Source organism: Mizuhopecten yessoensis, unplaced genomic scaffold, assembly GCF_002113885.1.
Source record: "Mizuhopecten yessoensis strain PY_sf001 unplaced genomic scaffold, ASM211388v2 scaffold8565, whole genome shotgun sequence".
Taxonomy (NCBI): Eukaryota; Metazoa; Mollusca; class Bivalvia; order Pectinida; family Pectinidae; genus Mizuhopecten; species Mizuhopecten yessoensis.
This window is the reverse complement of record NW_018407611.1, coordinates 174,347-188,785: the sequence shown is the minus strand read 5'-3', so window position 1 is coordinate 188,785 and position 14,439 is coordinate 174,347. Positions and strand designations below refer to the sequence as shown.

Sequence of the window (14,439 nt, the reverse complement as noted above, 5' to 3'; positions counted from 1 at the left end):
ATCAAATATAACTATCAAAATGGAAAGTTTGACCATTACATCAAATATAACTACCACATAATGTAAGGTGTGACCATTTCACTAAATATAACCATCACATCGCTAAGTATGATCACTACACCATATGTAACCTTCACATTACAATTACAGAAAAAATAACATCAGGGCCCGGTTGTTCAATACTATCGTTAAGCCAACGATATTGTTAAATTTAACGAGTCGTTAACCGCTAATTCTGCGTTAGTTAACGCCCTGCGTTAAATCCTTTTTGGCCCTAGTTTTATCGATTTTAAGTCGAATCATTCTTTAGTTGACTCATTGCTATGGTTTTTTCTTTTCTATAACCATATATGAAATTAATTGCGTAGTAGGATGCGATTATCATTAAAAAAAACTAGCAGGATTGACCACAGGGTATGTCTTCGTTCTTGAGAGACTTAGTTCATTGGTCATAACTTTGAAACGTTTGAGATCCCCACCCTTTAACCATATACACATTTACAGGACAGGAGAAAAACGAACGCAATCAAACTTCGAAAATCAGTTCAGGGGATCGTCGATTCAGATAGAAGAGCTCTGTTTACAACATATTTAACGTTCATATAGATAATTATAAAAATCTATACTTAACCATTAACATATTTGATCATACAAATGTACCATTATCCATGTTTCTCTCAAAAGTGTTTAACTAATGTTTTTTTTTTTAAATGGTACTTTCAAGTAAATATTTTACGAATGAAAAGGTTAAGCTAAAATAAAAGTGACAACTTCAGATCCGGTAAACATTTGTTATGTAGTTTTCGACATCATAATACGACATAGAAGATCCGTCACGTTCTCAGATAACCCGGGTAGTGACAACAAAAGCCACAAGAGACACTAATGCACACTATCAAAAACATAGACCTCCATTTCACACAAAGTGGTAGCATATTTCCCTATGATATCATGAAAGCGACCATTACACTTAGTCTATAGGGTAGTAACCTGAACATGTTATGACCACGTGACCAAGTCCTTAGGGTCGAGTCTGGACCCGGAGGGAATTCCTGTAGTAGCAATTGTATGTATGGTACCCAACCATTGATGCACCCCATTTTGATCCTTTGTTCTCTCCGCATCAGTGGGATTGGGACCACCAACTTTCGTGTATACAGCATGAAGTAGTTTGACAGAGTGATACTCCAGAACTTCTAACCTTCACATCCCTTCACCCGAAATGAGAGTTGGACCCATAGAGACAATAAAACAACGCTAAGGATACGTACATTGGGATCAACACACGAACACAGAGGCAAAAAATTAACGCCATGCAATCCCGTCGACCTCAAATTTTACACCTTTACACATACATTTACTCTGTACGGTAGGATCGTACATCCTACTCAAAATAACGACATATATATATAACTAGACATAAACATCCGTCCCAGTATTTATATTTTAGCACTGCCACCAGACCCGAATCAAATTTAATGTAAAACAAGTGAACCTGGTTAAAACGTCGACACTTGGACAGTGTGTACACCATCAAAATGCACACTTATTTGCACATCGTGTTGCAACGTCTCTAGGTTGTATCACGTTCCTTATCTCAAAGTTCAACTGCATACCATGTTGTTTATGTGTTAATATTCCTACCACATATTCACCTGTATTATTGCTGTCATTACAGAAAATATATTTACATCAATGATACATCCAAAACGTACATCGAGGTCAAATGTTACATAGTATCGGTAAAAACATTCTCAACGTTTAACATCCGAAAGAAAATAAAAGTTTACGGATATTTACATTCCTTTTCGAGAGATCGTATGCATCCGAAAACATGTATTCCTATATCTCGCAAATCAACTGCATACCAGTGGTGCGTGCGTAATTCTGGCCATAAGCCTGCGGGAGGGAGGAGGTGCAACGTATATCACTCTGACATTACCATGTTTCAGTACACAAAGTTTGTAAATATACACATGTTGTAAATTTTATTAATGCACTTGTTGAAACAATTTGACTTTTTGAATAAATGACATTATAGTACATGTAATAACAATAATTTACAAGTAAAATGTGCACATATATTAAGACATATATGTTAGGATTTTAAGTCAACTTTCTGGTTGCGGACGGATTTTGACATATAACACAGGAAGCTAATTAAAGCGTACAATGGTACACGTTACAAGACCGCCGGCACGCCACGATGTAATCTTTGTACACGGGGTATGTGTTGACCAAACCACGCGTACGTCTCGAATGTATCGTGTACTGTGATACCTTCTTACCTGCTTACATCGGTCTAGTTGATTTAAAACCTCAACAGAGATCACTAATGAATAAAGAAGCATTCTCCGAATAAAACACGAAGACACATATATCTATAATCATTTAATTTAGTTGATCTGTTTGCACATATAGTCTAGAATATTTCATTGAAAAATCGTATATGTTAGTTTAATTGCAAACGAAGCCGTTGTTATCTAATCAGACGTTGACCGGAACCGGGGAGAACAAACTGCCGGGCAGCAATGTTTGTAAAAAAGCAATTGTGTCATCATAGCAATATTTCACATGCTTGTTAACATTAAAAATTGTGACACTATAGTAATATTTCACATGCTTGTTAACATACAAAAATTGTGTCACTATAGTTATATTTCCACAAACATTTAATAAAACTTTTGTACATGTAAGCAATATTTCACATATTTGTAATTAACATCTGTCCTATAATTAGTTGAAAACAAACGTAATAATGTGAGTTTTAGGTGATACTTTATAGTCGATGTCGCATTGCGATAGTCTAAGATTCTTTTTCTGCAAATTTAGATGTCGTACGGTTTCATTTGAGGAATAAAACTTACTTTTCTTTTCACCATTCATGTGGTCATAACAACATTGGAAATATTCCATGAATCGCGTTATAGTGTATCAATACGCAGTGATGAGGTCACCTGTGTTACACAAAAATGAATGTCATTTTCGTCAATGGGTCAAGCAAACAGAATGTGCATATTTTGTACCGACATGAAACAATTATCACTGTCAATTCCTACGTACCCGAAACACACAGTTCAGGAATGAAGACATCACCCCTATATATACATATCAGCGTACAATACTATATAATAATTAAAATACAGGATAAAATTATGAGGAACATTTTCTGCAATGAGGTTCATGACCAATATGTTTTAATATATTACGCTTGAGACGCTGACACCAGATAAGTTCTGAGACAGCCTAGTAAAACGTGTCCATCAGAAATATTCCCATAAAATACGGACATCGTGTGAATGACAAGCTGATAATACAGGATAGACGTGGATTGCAATTATACGTATACCCGTACAGAAAAATGTAGAAGCTTAATATGAACATGGTTGAGTTAAAGGTTTTATGACAACGAAATGAACTTCTAAAATATCTCTCAATCAAAATACTACTCGAAATAAACCAGTTTATGTTATACAAAATAATCGTTACACAAGTACACTGTCTATACTGGATTTTTGTCCAAAACATTATAGACTATGTAGGATGTAGCACAGAACTCTTTTCCAACTGTCATTTTTATGGTCCCATCCTACCCTGTTTAGACAGACTATACTAAATCCGTTGGGCAATTTTAAAACTATTTATTGCAATACAGTTTATAGCAAATATTCACAGATATATGTCACAGAAAACTCCCTAGAGTTTAAACTTAATCTTTTCTCATTTACATATCAAATAAAAGTAACGCAAGTAAACACATCCATTATTATTGACAGTTATACACTAATAAATGAGAATTCTGGTGGAAACATATCGCGCGGTTTTTTTTGTCAGTTTTTGATTTCTCCGTGGGGAAATTATTGTTTGAATATTATCTAAAACCAATGAGTAGATGGTACCGAGGAAAACATCACCTTACTTCACAAATGAAATATCCGGTCGTGTTACACCATACGTCGTCAAGATTTTTAGGACCGGACCTGAACATTGCACAATTTGATGCTCTTCCTCCCTTTGGCTCGCCAGGACCAAATAACGTCATATCCACGTGACTTCCGTCAGAGAAGATCCAGGTACCCTCCGTGACAAGATCGGTGGCATCTATGTAAAATTCCCCAGTAGATAGGTAGGTAGACAAAACGTTCATCCTTTCTGTGTTATCAACTTTTACAAGTCCCGACCCTAAGCCAGAACAATGAAGTAACGCTTCATCGTATATCTTATTTTGCGAAAATACTTGATACATCATTTTTGTGCCCTGGTCATAGGTGAATCCGTCTTTGCAACAAACCAAATTTGCCTCACTCCATTCTAGAGAAGAATTGCATGTGATGCCACTCGAACCAATGGAATAATATCCGTTATTACACGAATATGTTGCTATCGCAGATATGGAGTAGGTATTAGCATTCACAGCTGCGTTCGTGATAGACGCAGGTTGTCCACATAATCCGGCCATACAGACTAAAACACCACTGGATAAAGCAACACAAGATAATCCGTTTTTACACTGGTGGTTCCTACACAAATAGGACGTATCCAGATTTGATGCTATATCACTGCGGAGTTTTACAACAAAATCTGAACCTTCTGTGATTGAATTAACACCAATGTTTGTCACTTTATAGCATGCTAAGTTATTAACATTGTACACCATTAGCTGGCAGTTTTTGTCCGAGAAACATTCCCGTTCACACTGTTGTAGGCCGACAGGTGATTTCGGTACCTGATTTGCCAGATCAAAAGCCACTAGTTGAGTTTTCGGTCTACAGTTTCCCTTAGACAAATTTACAAGACAAGTTGCAATAATCCCTGTAATCAATATAAATATTAATTCATTCTTTTGGTACTTCATCATGGAGCTTAGAAACACAAGCCTGTCTGGTCGACCTGAATTATTTGGATATAGATAATAGGCTACGTAACACTTGCCCGATACCGATACATGGTTGCACTTAAATGTATAGTTGGTCTTACATGACTGGTGTCCATTGATCATAAAACGTGCACTGAAGTCGTTATGGAAGAGAGCAGATCGGCTGCTGCGTTATATCGGAAAACGGTTCATTTGTAAGTATGTTATACGCATGCGCTTGTTAATCGAGAACTACAGTGTATGGATTTGGTTACACGTGAAATCATTCTGACAATAACTAACAGATAGAGGAGATTTGTGGGCGTGTTTTTGGAGATATATAGTCACTACTTGACTACGGTTGATAATATTTTTTATTACATACTTACTAATAAATACGGGTTTTTTTTGTATATGCGATACGACACAATTGCTCTAACCTATATCAGCCCTCGCCATATCAGTCCGCCAAATCCGTATCACACCCCTTTTGATTTTTTTCGTTTTTCAATATTTCAGAAGAAAAATAGATCATAAGATAGTAGCTTTTATTAGTTGATATGTAAGAAACAGAATAAAACAAGCAATTTTCCGGCCCTCGGGCTGATATGGCAGTCTCGGGCTGATGGAAGTTCGGTAATGGCTGAACAGCAGAATCGTTAACATGTGGTTCATGATTAATGTAGCGAGTCTGATAAAACGTCGCGTGCTCGTCTGGCAAAAAATTAACCGTTTTAACTATGTTTTGTTTCATCGTCAAATATATATATGTATTCAAATCAGAAGTCGATATTCCTCTGCTTCTTTATATTACTAAGGTGTATCAAGGTAATCTTTACCAAATTTTATTATTTTCTATTGAGTAATATACCGTTTTAAGCGTGGGGATGTATTTTCTGAGAACCTCACTGCAACCATATCGAATATAACCGGGAGTAGTGGTTTGCGGGATTCCCCTGCATCTGATGGTCAAAATGTTTAAACGTACCTGTATATCATATTTCATTGATTTATATAAAGATGAAAAGTAGGGTTTTTATCCAGAATTTCGTTTATGATCACAACAGCCGTCTGAAATAAAACCGGACGTAGTCCTTTTTGAGATGTCCCTTTATCGAAAACTATCACGAGTCTTTTTCAATGTATTAAAAAACTAGAAGTAATAATTGGTGTTTCTCCCATATCTAAAATGATTGGAAGGAGGGGCGGGTTGCATTGGTAGGGGATACTTGGTCAATTAATTGATGACGTATTTGAAATTAACACTTTAGATCATTTGATCATAACATATAGTTAACGCTGAATATCTAGACAGTTATTGTAAAAAGTAACTATGAACGCACAGGCCTAATGTGTGATGTAAAATATACCCGTAATTTAATCAATATTGCGCGATACATGTTGATCTTGTCTTATAATTTACAATTATGGATTATATAGAGGTTACACTGGTTGGCGAATATGGTATTTATTTCACGCGAGTTGCTAACGAGAGTGAAATAAATAGCATATTCAACAACCACGAGTCGTGTGATCTGTTTCTACCACAATCTCAGTCGGAAACAGCTGGATTGTGACCTGATGTTGACAAGGCTGGCGTAGTGATATGACCCATATGTAAAAAGTCACTCATTAATATTCAATAAGGCCTTTTTTTGACAAGTTTAATAATTTTTAAAATAAATGTTTTGACAACAATTTCATGAAAAAAATATAGTAGATGAACGTATTTAAGTATTGAGAGTGTATAGTATTGCATAAATCTATATAAATTAACCGCAGACTATATGCGCTTACGCATATCGTACGAAGTCTGCCTCCCGCCAAGTGATGAAGACGAACTAATCGCTGTCAATGTCCAAACCCATAGGCCTGGGACGTTTCTTCGTGACGGTTCTATGGTTGACGTTTATAGTGAAAGTCCAGCCATAGTCAGACCCTCCAAAAAGCGTTGGGAGAACGAAATGTTTTCCGACACTGTGACAGATCATTCTATTAATTTCACGACCTGGACACGCGACACGATATCGAGTGTCTGTAGCAATTTTGCCTGAAACTAGCGATCAAATCTTTAAGTATCATCTTCTTTTAATATTGCCTTAATAACCCCTTTTCCCCAACGCATAACCTCACAAAGTCACATTTGCCGGATGTTGACAACTGACGACGTAAACAAAACAGCATGTGGCAAAAAGCGCGTGGAAAAAGTCGTCCCGGTCAAAGTTCATATCCTCGAATAACGTGGAATAACACAATATACTGTGGTAGAACTATATATATAACAGCAGTAAATGTATCCTTACGGACGAAGAAACACCATCAAAAGAAAAAGTCTGAACAACATGTCATAAGCGCATCTATCTAATTAAGGATATTCTTCAGACTCTCCATGATGAGACGAAAGCGCTTATGACATGTTGTTGAGATTTTTTCCTTTTTGTAGTATATATATATTAGCATATTAAGTACGGGTTTTGTAGAGAGCAAATGCAGGTTTATTAGTGTAACTGATAGTACTACATCTTTATGTCACGAATATGTGCTAATCAGCCTGTGTTTATTGTCATTTCATTCATGTTAACATCTTGGAAGTTACCTATGGTATCTGTGTCGCGTCACATTTCCTGGTAGGGACACACAAACAAAAATACATAAATGCTTATCATTTCTTTATTATACATAGCTGGAATAGTAGCCGAGCTTTGTTCAAGGATTAACAATTATCAAAATATCCATTCCCGAGTCTCAACTGATTTATTAGTTAGAAAAAACGGCCTGAAAACTCATACACTTGTAGGTATATACCAGAATTCAGGACACGCCCTTATTTTCATTACATTTGATATGGCTGATCTGATATTTTAGTACATTTGTGGGAGAAATGGATGGTATTAAAAATATTGTTGCTTCGGGTGTCAGTTCCATAAAAATGCTACATTTTATAATTCCATTGAAAATTTCCGTGTGTTTACGGCAAATGTAAACAAGTCCCCTTATATACACCTTGTCACCTTGATCATCGCAATAAATACCTGAATAATGTTCGTATGCACGTAACGTATATAGGCTACATTCAATGCACTGCAAGTAATAGCATATTTTATGGAAGCCGAGAGGTACCATGTGAAGTATATTAGATCTCGTAGATTAATAGGGAGAAAAAGGAAACGTTGGTAACATCTATCGGTTCCCCTGATATTTTAGTACCAAATCTTAAGGATACATATACACTATGTACAAATAGACTTGATTCATTCTTTGATTATATTAAGAAATATCGTTTTACCGAACTGGTAAGTTTGACAGGTTTTGTACCGAGTGAGCTCCTTAAAAGCTTTGTAATATTCATACATTTGTAGGACAAGCGATCAGTCCTGAAACCAATCAAACTACTAATCGCGGGACTTTGAAATTGTCATAGGATGCAGAGAACGTCAATACATGTAAGCACAACCCATGGAACTTCGAGGGCGAATAACTGGGTGAAGCACTAATCAATGTCTTTTGATTAAATCATAAACCGTGCATATAAGGTCTGGTATGGAGTGGGTCTGAACAGCCATACATGTGATAGCGGCTATCTTACAAGTGTTCTGTACGTCTTCTATTTGACTGTATACGAGAGCTGGTCTTTTTTATCCGCTTACCAAAATGTCAATTTAATGACGTCATGTATTATATTGAATCACGTGAAAGATATCAATGATGTTATTAATGAAGAGTGGCGGTCCAATCACCGACTATGAGGCAAGCTGGTTAACTCGATGAACGAGGTGTGAACGCGCCATAGCTGCCTGTCGCGAGTTTTGATACTCTGGGCGACCTACCTCAGGAGTTACAGGCACATTACAGTCTATGGCTAGTACAATCAATATTTAACAAATTATAACCCTTATTTTTATCGTTATGTCCTAATTGATGTCCGACAATCGTCTATCAAGCCGTGCATGATAGTGTAGTTCAGTCATGCTGTTACAGGAAATTGTACACGTCCATACAGTTTAATCTATATGCTATTATGAATGTTTTACTGGTTATTAGTTATATGATCTTATTTATTAAATTTTGTTGCATGTTATAATGCTGGTAAAGTTGATGTTATTGAGTATCAGTGATATATTTTTATACTGTGTTTCGGGGTTTCTCGTGAGAACAATCTTCTGATGGCGAGGACTTGGATAAAATCGAGAGGTCACCGCAGGAGGTCTCGAACTGTTTTCTGATGGCGAGGACTTGGATACAATCGAGAGGTCACCGCAGGAGGTCTCGAACTGTTTTCCACGTGCTCGAGATGAGAAAATTGTTCGAATGATCGACTTAGAAATGCATTTACTATCTTATATTTATCAACAATCATAGAAACCTACTTGAAGAAATCTTCATTTTAACTGACTTATGCGCAAATTAACATTTAAAATAATGTTTTCCCTCACAATGTTTATGCATGATTGATAATGATTTATTAATTACTGATTTTTTCTCTTTCGAATACTTTTCTAGTGCATGACGTCACTTGACGCCAACAGAAGTTCTTTCATGAGAAAATAATTTCTTAATAGATAAATCCATTCTAAAGTCAGTCTTTACATAATTCATATTCCAATACTAACAACCCGTGAGAATGGATTTATCATACTACTTTAAGGGGATATAAAGTAAAACATACAGGTGGTTAATTCATATACCTTGCTATATAGGTAACGGTCATGATAGGGTTAAAAAGAATAAAAGCCATGAGGTGCCATAATCGATTATGTACCATTAAAATAATCAGACCATAATACAGTGTTTCATTGCATGATATATACTATACTGTCTTACTTACTCTGTGGATAGCTAACTATCAGTGTGCCCTTTAATATCATGTTGATATTTTGTATGGAATGTTTATCATGAATGGTGAAGCATCGGTTCGTTATGGTTGTGTTATGTGATGCTTAAGCTGTCTTTGGAAGGAGAAAGACCTTATCAGGGCATGTATGTGGGTACCAGTGTACAGGGCACCAGGACCTCCCCATGCAACGGGTCAATGTCAGTCACAGGTCATCCACGGCAAGCAAGTCAAGGATACTCAAATGTCAAACAGAACTCGGTGGATACAAAACCATCGACTTCAAATTCAAATTCGTTTATTGACTTTAAGCTGTTCAGCTCATCAGTAAGCATATAAAAAATACATAAATACTTTACCATGTTGCTTTGAATAGCGGAATTATACAATGTCATTATAAAGCTTTATGATCTTTATATTTTCTCTGGAATTTATTGCTTGAATGGTGAAATGCGCAAGCTGTTTCTTGTCCTGCTTAAGCTTTCATTGGGAAGAGGAAACCATATCAGGACATCGCAATTGATATCTGGCCTTTTGTATGCAACAGGTAAAGGTCAGCCAGGGGTCATCAACGGCAATCAAGTCAAGACAATTCAAAGGTAGTCCAGAACCTGGCAGATAAAGAGCAATCAGTGAGAGATACGGTTCAGGAGAAGCGAGATGTTCGCCGCAATGGTTAGTTGTAATCAGAAGAGGCCGTTTGGTCTGTGATAGGCAATACTGTATTACGTGTTTGCATGTGACACATACATGAACCATGCAGTTAGCCGGTTGAGTTGGAAAACAGGACTTCTGCGTGGAAATCATTGTGCAGAAATGTGTATTACATGTAACTCATTCACCACTGCAGACACATTTGAACTGTTCAAATCCAAAGGTTTATAAAGTTCATTATTAAATTTCACGGATGAGTGAGTTGACATGCATGTAAATGAGTGTGTTCATCTCTACCGACGCATGCCTTACGTTAAAACAATGACAAATGGTTTCCAATGAATTGTTTAACCAGGTGTTAACCTTTCCCCCCTTAGATCACAGTATTAGTAGCCTGGTCAAATACATTTGAGAAGTCCATTTTAGAACTGGGTTTGTTTTCTTGTATCCAATTAAATACTGACATTATTGAATTTGCTGATGCAGTTTTGGTAAGAGTTAGGTTTTGTATCAGTTTGATTACAAAGTAACGATTATGTTATACAATTAGTATGGTTGGATTTCAAGGTGCTAATGAGTTGCTATTTTTAATGTAAAAAATGTTCAGCTGAACAATTGCAATCTCTGTAAAAGACAGATTTAAATAATGCATTTGGTGTTTCAACAGGATATTCCACTTAATGATAATTTAATGTTATCATTGAAGTCTGTGATTTTATGTTTAATGTAATAAAGAAGTTAAGTTACTAAAACCAGTTATTTATGATGTCTAACATATTACCAGTAAAAAAATCGGAAATAGATTGGATATCTTGCTTTATATCGTTGTAAGTTCCACTGATGTTTAGGATAGAATATATTTGTTTGTTTGTACCGTGTTTTAACATCCTAATAACAGCTAGGGTCATTTAAGTAATATAATAATAATAATAAGAAGAAGAAAAATAAATAAATTAAAGTGTCACATATTAATTCACAGTAAAACAAATACAATATAAAAACCATTAACAGGAATTAATATCCGGCCAAATGCTGACCTACGAAAAACTATTAAAACACATGATACATATCATTTCATCGTAAAAATTATCACCTAAAATACTAATAAAAAACATTACTTTTGTGTTCCATCTATAAAACATTACCAAGGAAAAACTTTTAGTATTTCAGGATGATGGACATGTGGTTTCATAGTATTTAAATAGCAATAACCTGTGCAAGACATCCTATAATGAGAACATCTCAAAGTATCCCATTACTATTAAAATTTAAAATTGATATTAATAATAATAGAAATAGAACAAATGCTTTTAGATTACATGATTATCAAGTTAAATAGAAGTTTCTAATGATGCACTATATATACTATTCACCTAGTTGAAATCACTGTACTGTATGAAATAGATGATATCACTGCACTATATGTGCTTTGCGTCTATTGTAATAAACCAGTTGAAAGCTGAGTCTGGATGCTATTACAGTTCATTAAGGGTGTGCATCCATGTGTGTTGTGTCTGTTTGTATGTGTCCTGGAGCCAGGGTGTAATTGACTGTCGTTCATACCGGCATTTACATCAAAGTAATGCCTCAGTTACCTTATTTATCTACATTAAACAGACCATAAATATTAAAAAAGCGGCTTTTGCATTTTTTTAATATTGTAATGAAATTGTTCTACATAATAATATATATTTTAAATACATATTAGTTACCTTCAGTGCGTGAATTAAATTTTACAGGTTGTACATTCATGATAAGGTATATGGACATACTCGGCTAACACTATTATGTTTTTATAATCAATAATTCCACACTAAGTCACAAAGTACAGCTGAATCGTATGGCTGTACACCAGTCATTTGTGTTTATTAATTTATTAATCTATATACAGAGTGAACCCTTGGTGCTCATGGTGTTAGTAGATTTGCATTGGACAGGCCACAAATGGGTAAAACGTTATTAGAAAAAAACATAGATGCAGAGTAATTGATGAGTAATGCTATTTAGATTGAAGACACAAGAGTCAGAAATCTTTAAATTTACATTGTAGGATATGTAGCTACAGTATTTCATCTGAATGATTTCGACTATAACAGAATTTTCACAAGTCCTGGCCTCTTATTTAATGTCAGATGCTACAATGTTGGTTACTTGCACCAAGATTATTTAGTAATAAATATCTATGAACTATCTTTTGGAAGTATAGTCAAGACGTTAATTACTTATCTTTATTCACTAATCATAAATATTGATCCCGCCGCTAGACGAAGTTATCACAAAAATGGTCAAGAGCTATGGAGTTTCACAAGTACAACATATTTATCGTCCCTCTCTTTTCCTCTCTTCTTCCGTCTTTCTACTCCTGTTGTCACTCTTGCCCTTCTTACCTACATAAAATGATCTTTGATTTCAATAGCAAAGTACATTTGTATTACCTATGGGTATACAGATATGTTTAATACGGTTTTTACCATAAAAAACTGTATGGAATTATGTCTAGTTGAATATACTCTACCAAAGGGAAGCAGCGCCCATTGTTGTATGGATGAAAGTTAATGTCTAAATTATCAGTGAACGATATCTAATAAGTTAACAATACCAACATCGCTTTAGTCATGCACATTTTTTACTAATTATACTAAAAATAAAATTGTAACTGTGATTTGAATAAGAAAAATATCAATAATAGAATACATGTACTATAGATTGGGTGATTTCGTTTCTCATACGTTTTTTTACAACAAATAATGTCTTGTTACTGAAATTCCCTGCAAGTAGGGCGTAAGAATTGTACCTGCTGCCCCCAATTGCAAGATCGTAAGAGGCGACTAAATTTGGGACCTTATCTCTCCTCTCCTTTCTAAATAACTTTCTTTTTCCTAATGTCTCCCTTGACAATGCCTCACTTTTGTCCATTTGTTGAGCGTTCGCCCCTGTGAGGAAGGCTTCGGGTTCTGTCCCTTGGCCGAGACATACCAAAGTCTTTAAAAATGGTAGTTTATACTCCTGCTTAACGCTCAGCAAGTTAGGAGTGGGACGACTGGTCCGCCCGTTGTCAGTATAATGTGACCGGGTGGGGCGTCCTTCTGGGTGTCTTCGGCAGTATGTTTCAGTGAGGTAGCACTATAAAGTCTGCATCAGTTCCGCGCTTTCACAAGGAGACAAACACGAACATATCGCAGCCTCCCAAAATACACACACATACACTACACGCATGCATCTTGCATACAGGGGAGGCCGTCCTGAAATGACCTTAGCTGTTAATAGGACGTTAAACAAAATCAAACAAACAAACACAATTGTTACTGAAAGATAAAGGTAAACAAATTATAATCAGTTTCACACTTACCCTACCAATCACACAGGTAAGTTAGCTTACCTTAGTGATATGTGCATGTTATTTATCAAAATGTCTGTAATTGTTAGGCAAATTATCAAATTCTAAGTTAGTTTGGGGGTCTTAAATGAATTAAATAAAGTTATTAACAATCAATTGTCGATGTTATTTTTCCATATATGTGAAAATAAGTTGTTTTTTTGTGAAATAGACAACATCTTATGAAATAGATCGATCTATATTTTCAATCAATAGCAGCACTAAACATTCATCAATGTATTAACACATGATACAAAATAAGATATATAGCATCACTACAGTTACATCATAATTCATTTCAGAACAAAAACATTTGCAATCAGTACTACATTGAAATTGCTCATGTCAAGAGGTCAAATCCAGCAATATTGCATAAACAGTACATTTTCTAATCACACAATACAAGTACTTGATACAATATATTTATGCTATAAATCTCCATCACTATCATCCGATCACGACTGAAGGTAGTTTTTTGGATAAATATACATCAAGAACAACAAAGAATAAAATATGTCCAGTAAATGTCATTTTATTAAATGACGAATAACATGGCAGACCTGGATAACAACAATGTCAACCATGTTGCATACACATATTTACAAACATAAACAACATCTTAAACATATATCAAAAAGGTGGAGCAAGTACTGAAATGATGTTTACTAACATTATAATCAGCAATACTGTCCAAATATAAAGTATCACACAATTTTGTTACAA

The 14,439-nt window shown here is 35.3% G+C and overlaps 1 protein-coding gene across 1 annotated transcript; it reads right to left on the bottom strand.

The window, feature by feature from the left end:
* Nucleotides 1–2,184: 2,184 nt before the first annotated feature.
* On the bottom strand, nucleotides 2,185–5,005 carry LOC110456205. The gene has a single exon (XM_021506783.1). It carries the CDS (start codon nucleotides 4,997–4,999, stop codon nucleotides 3,911–3,913), a length of 1,089 nt encoding a protein of 362 aa, XP_021362458.1. The 5' UTR covers nucleotides 5,000–5,005; the 3' UTR covers nucleotides 2,185–3,910.
* Between the last annotated feature and the right edge of the window lie 9,434 nt (nucleotides 5,006–14,439).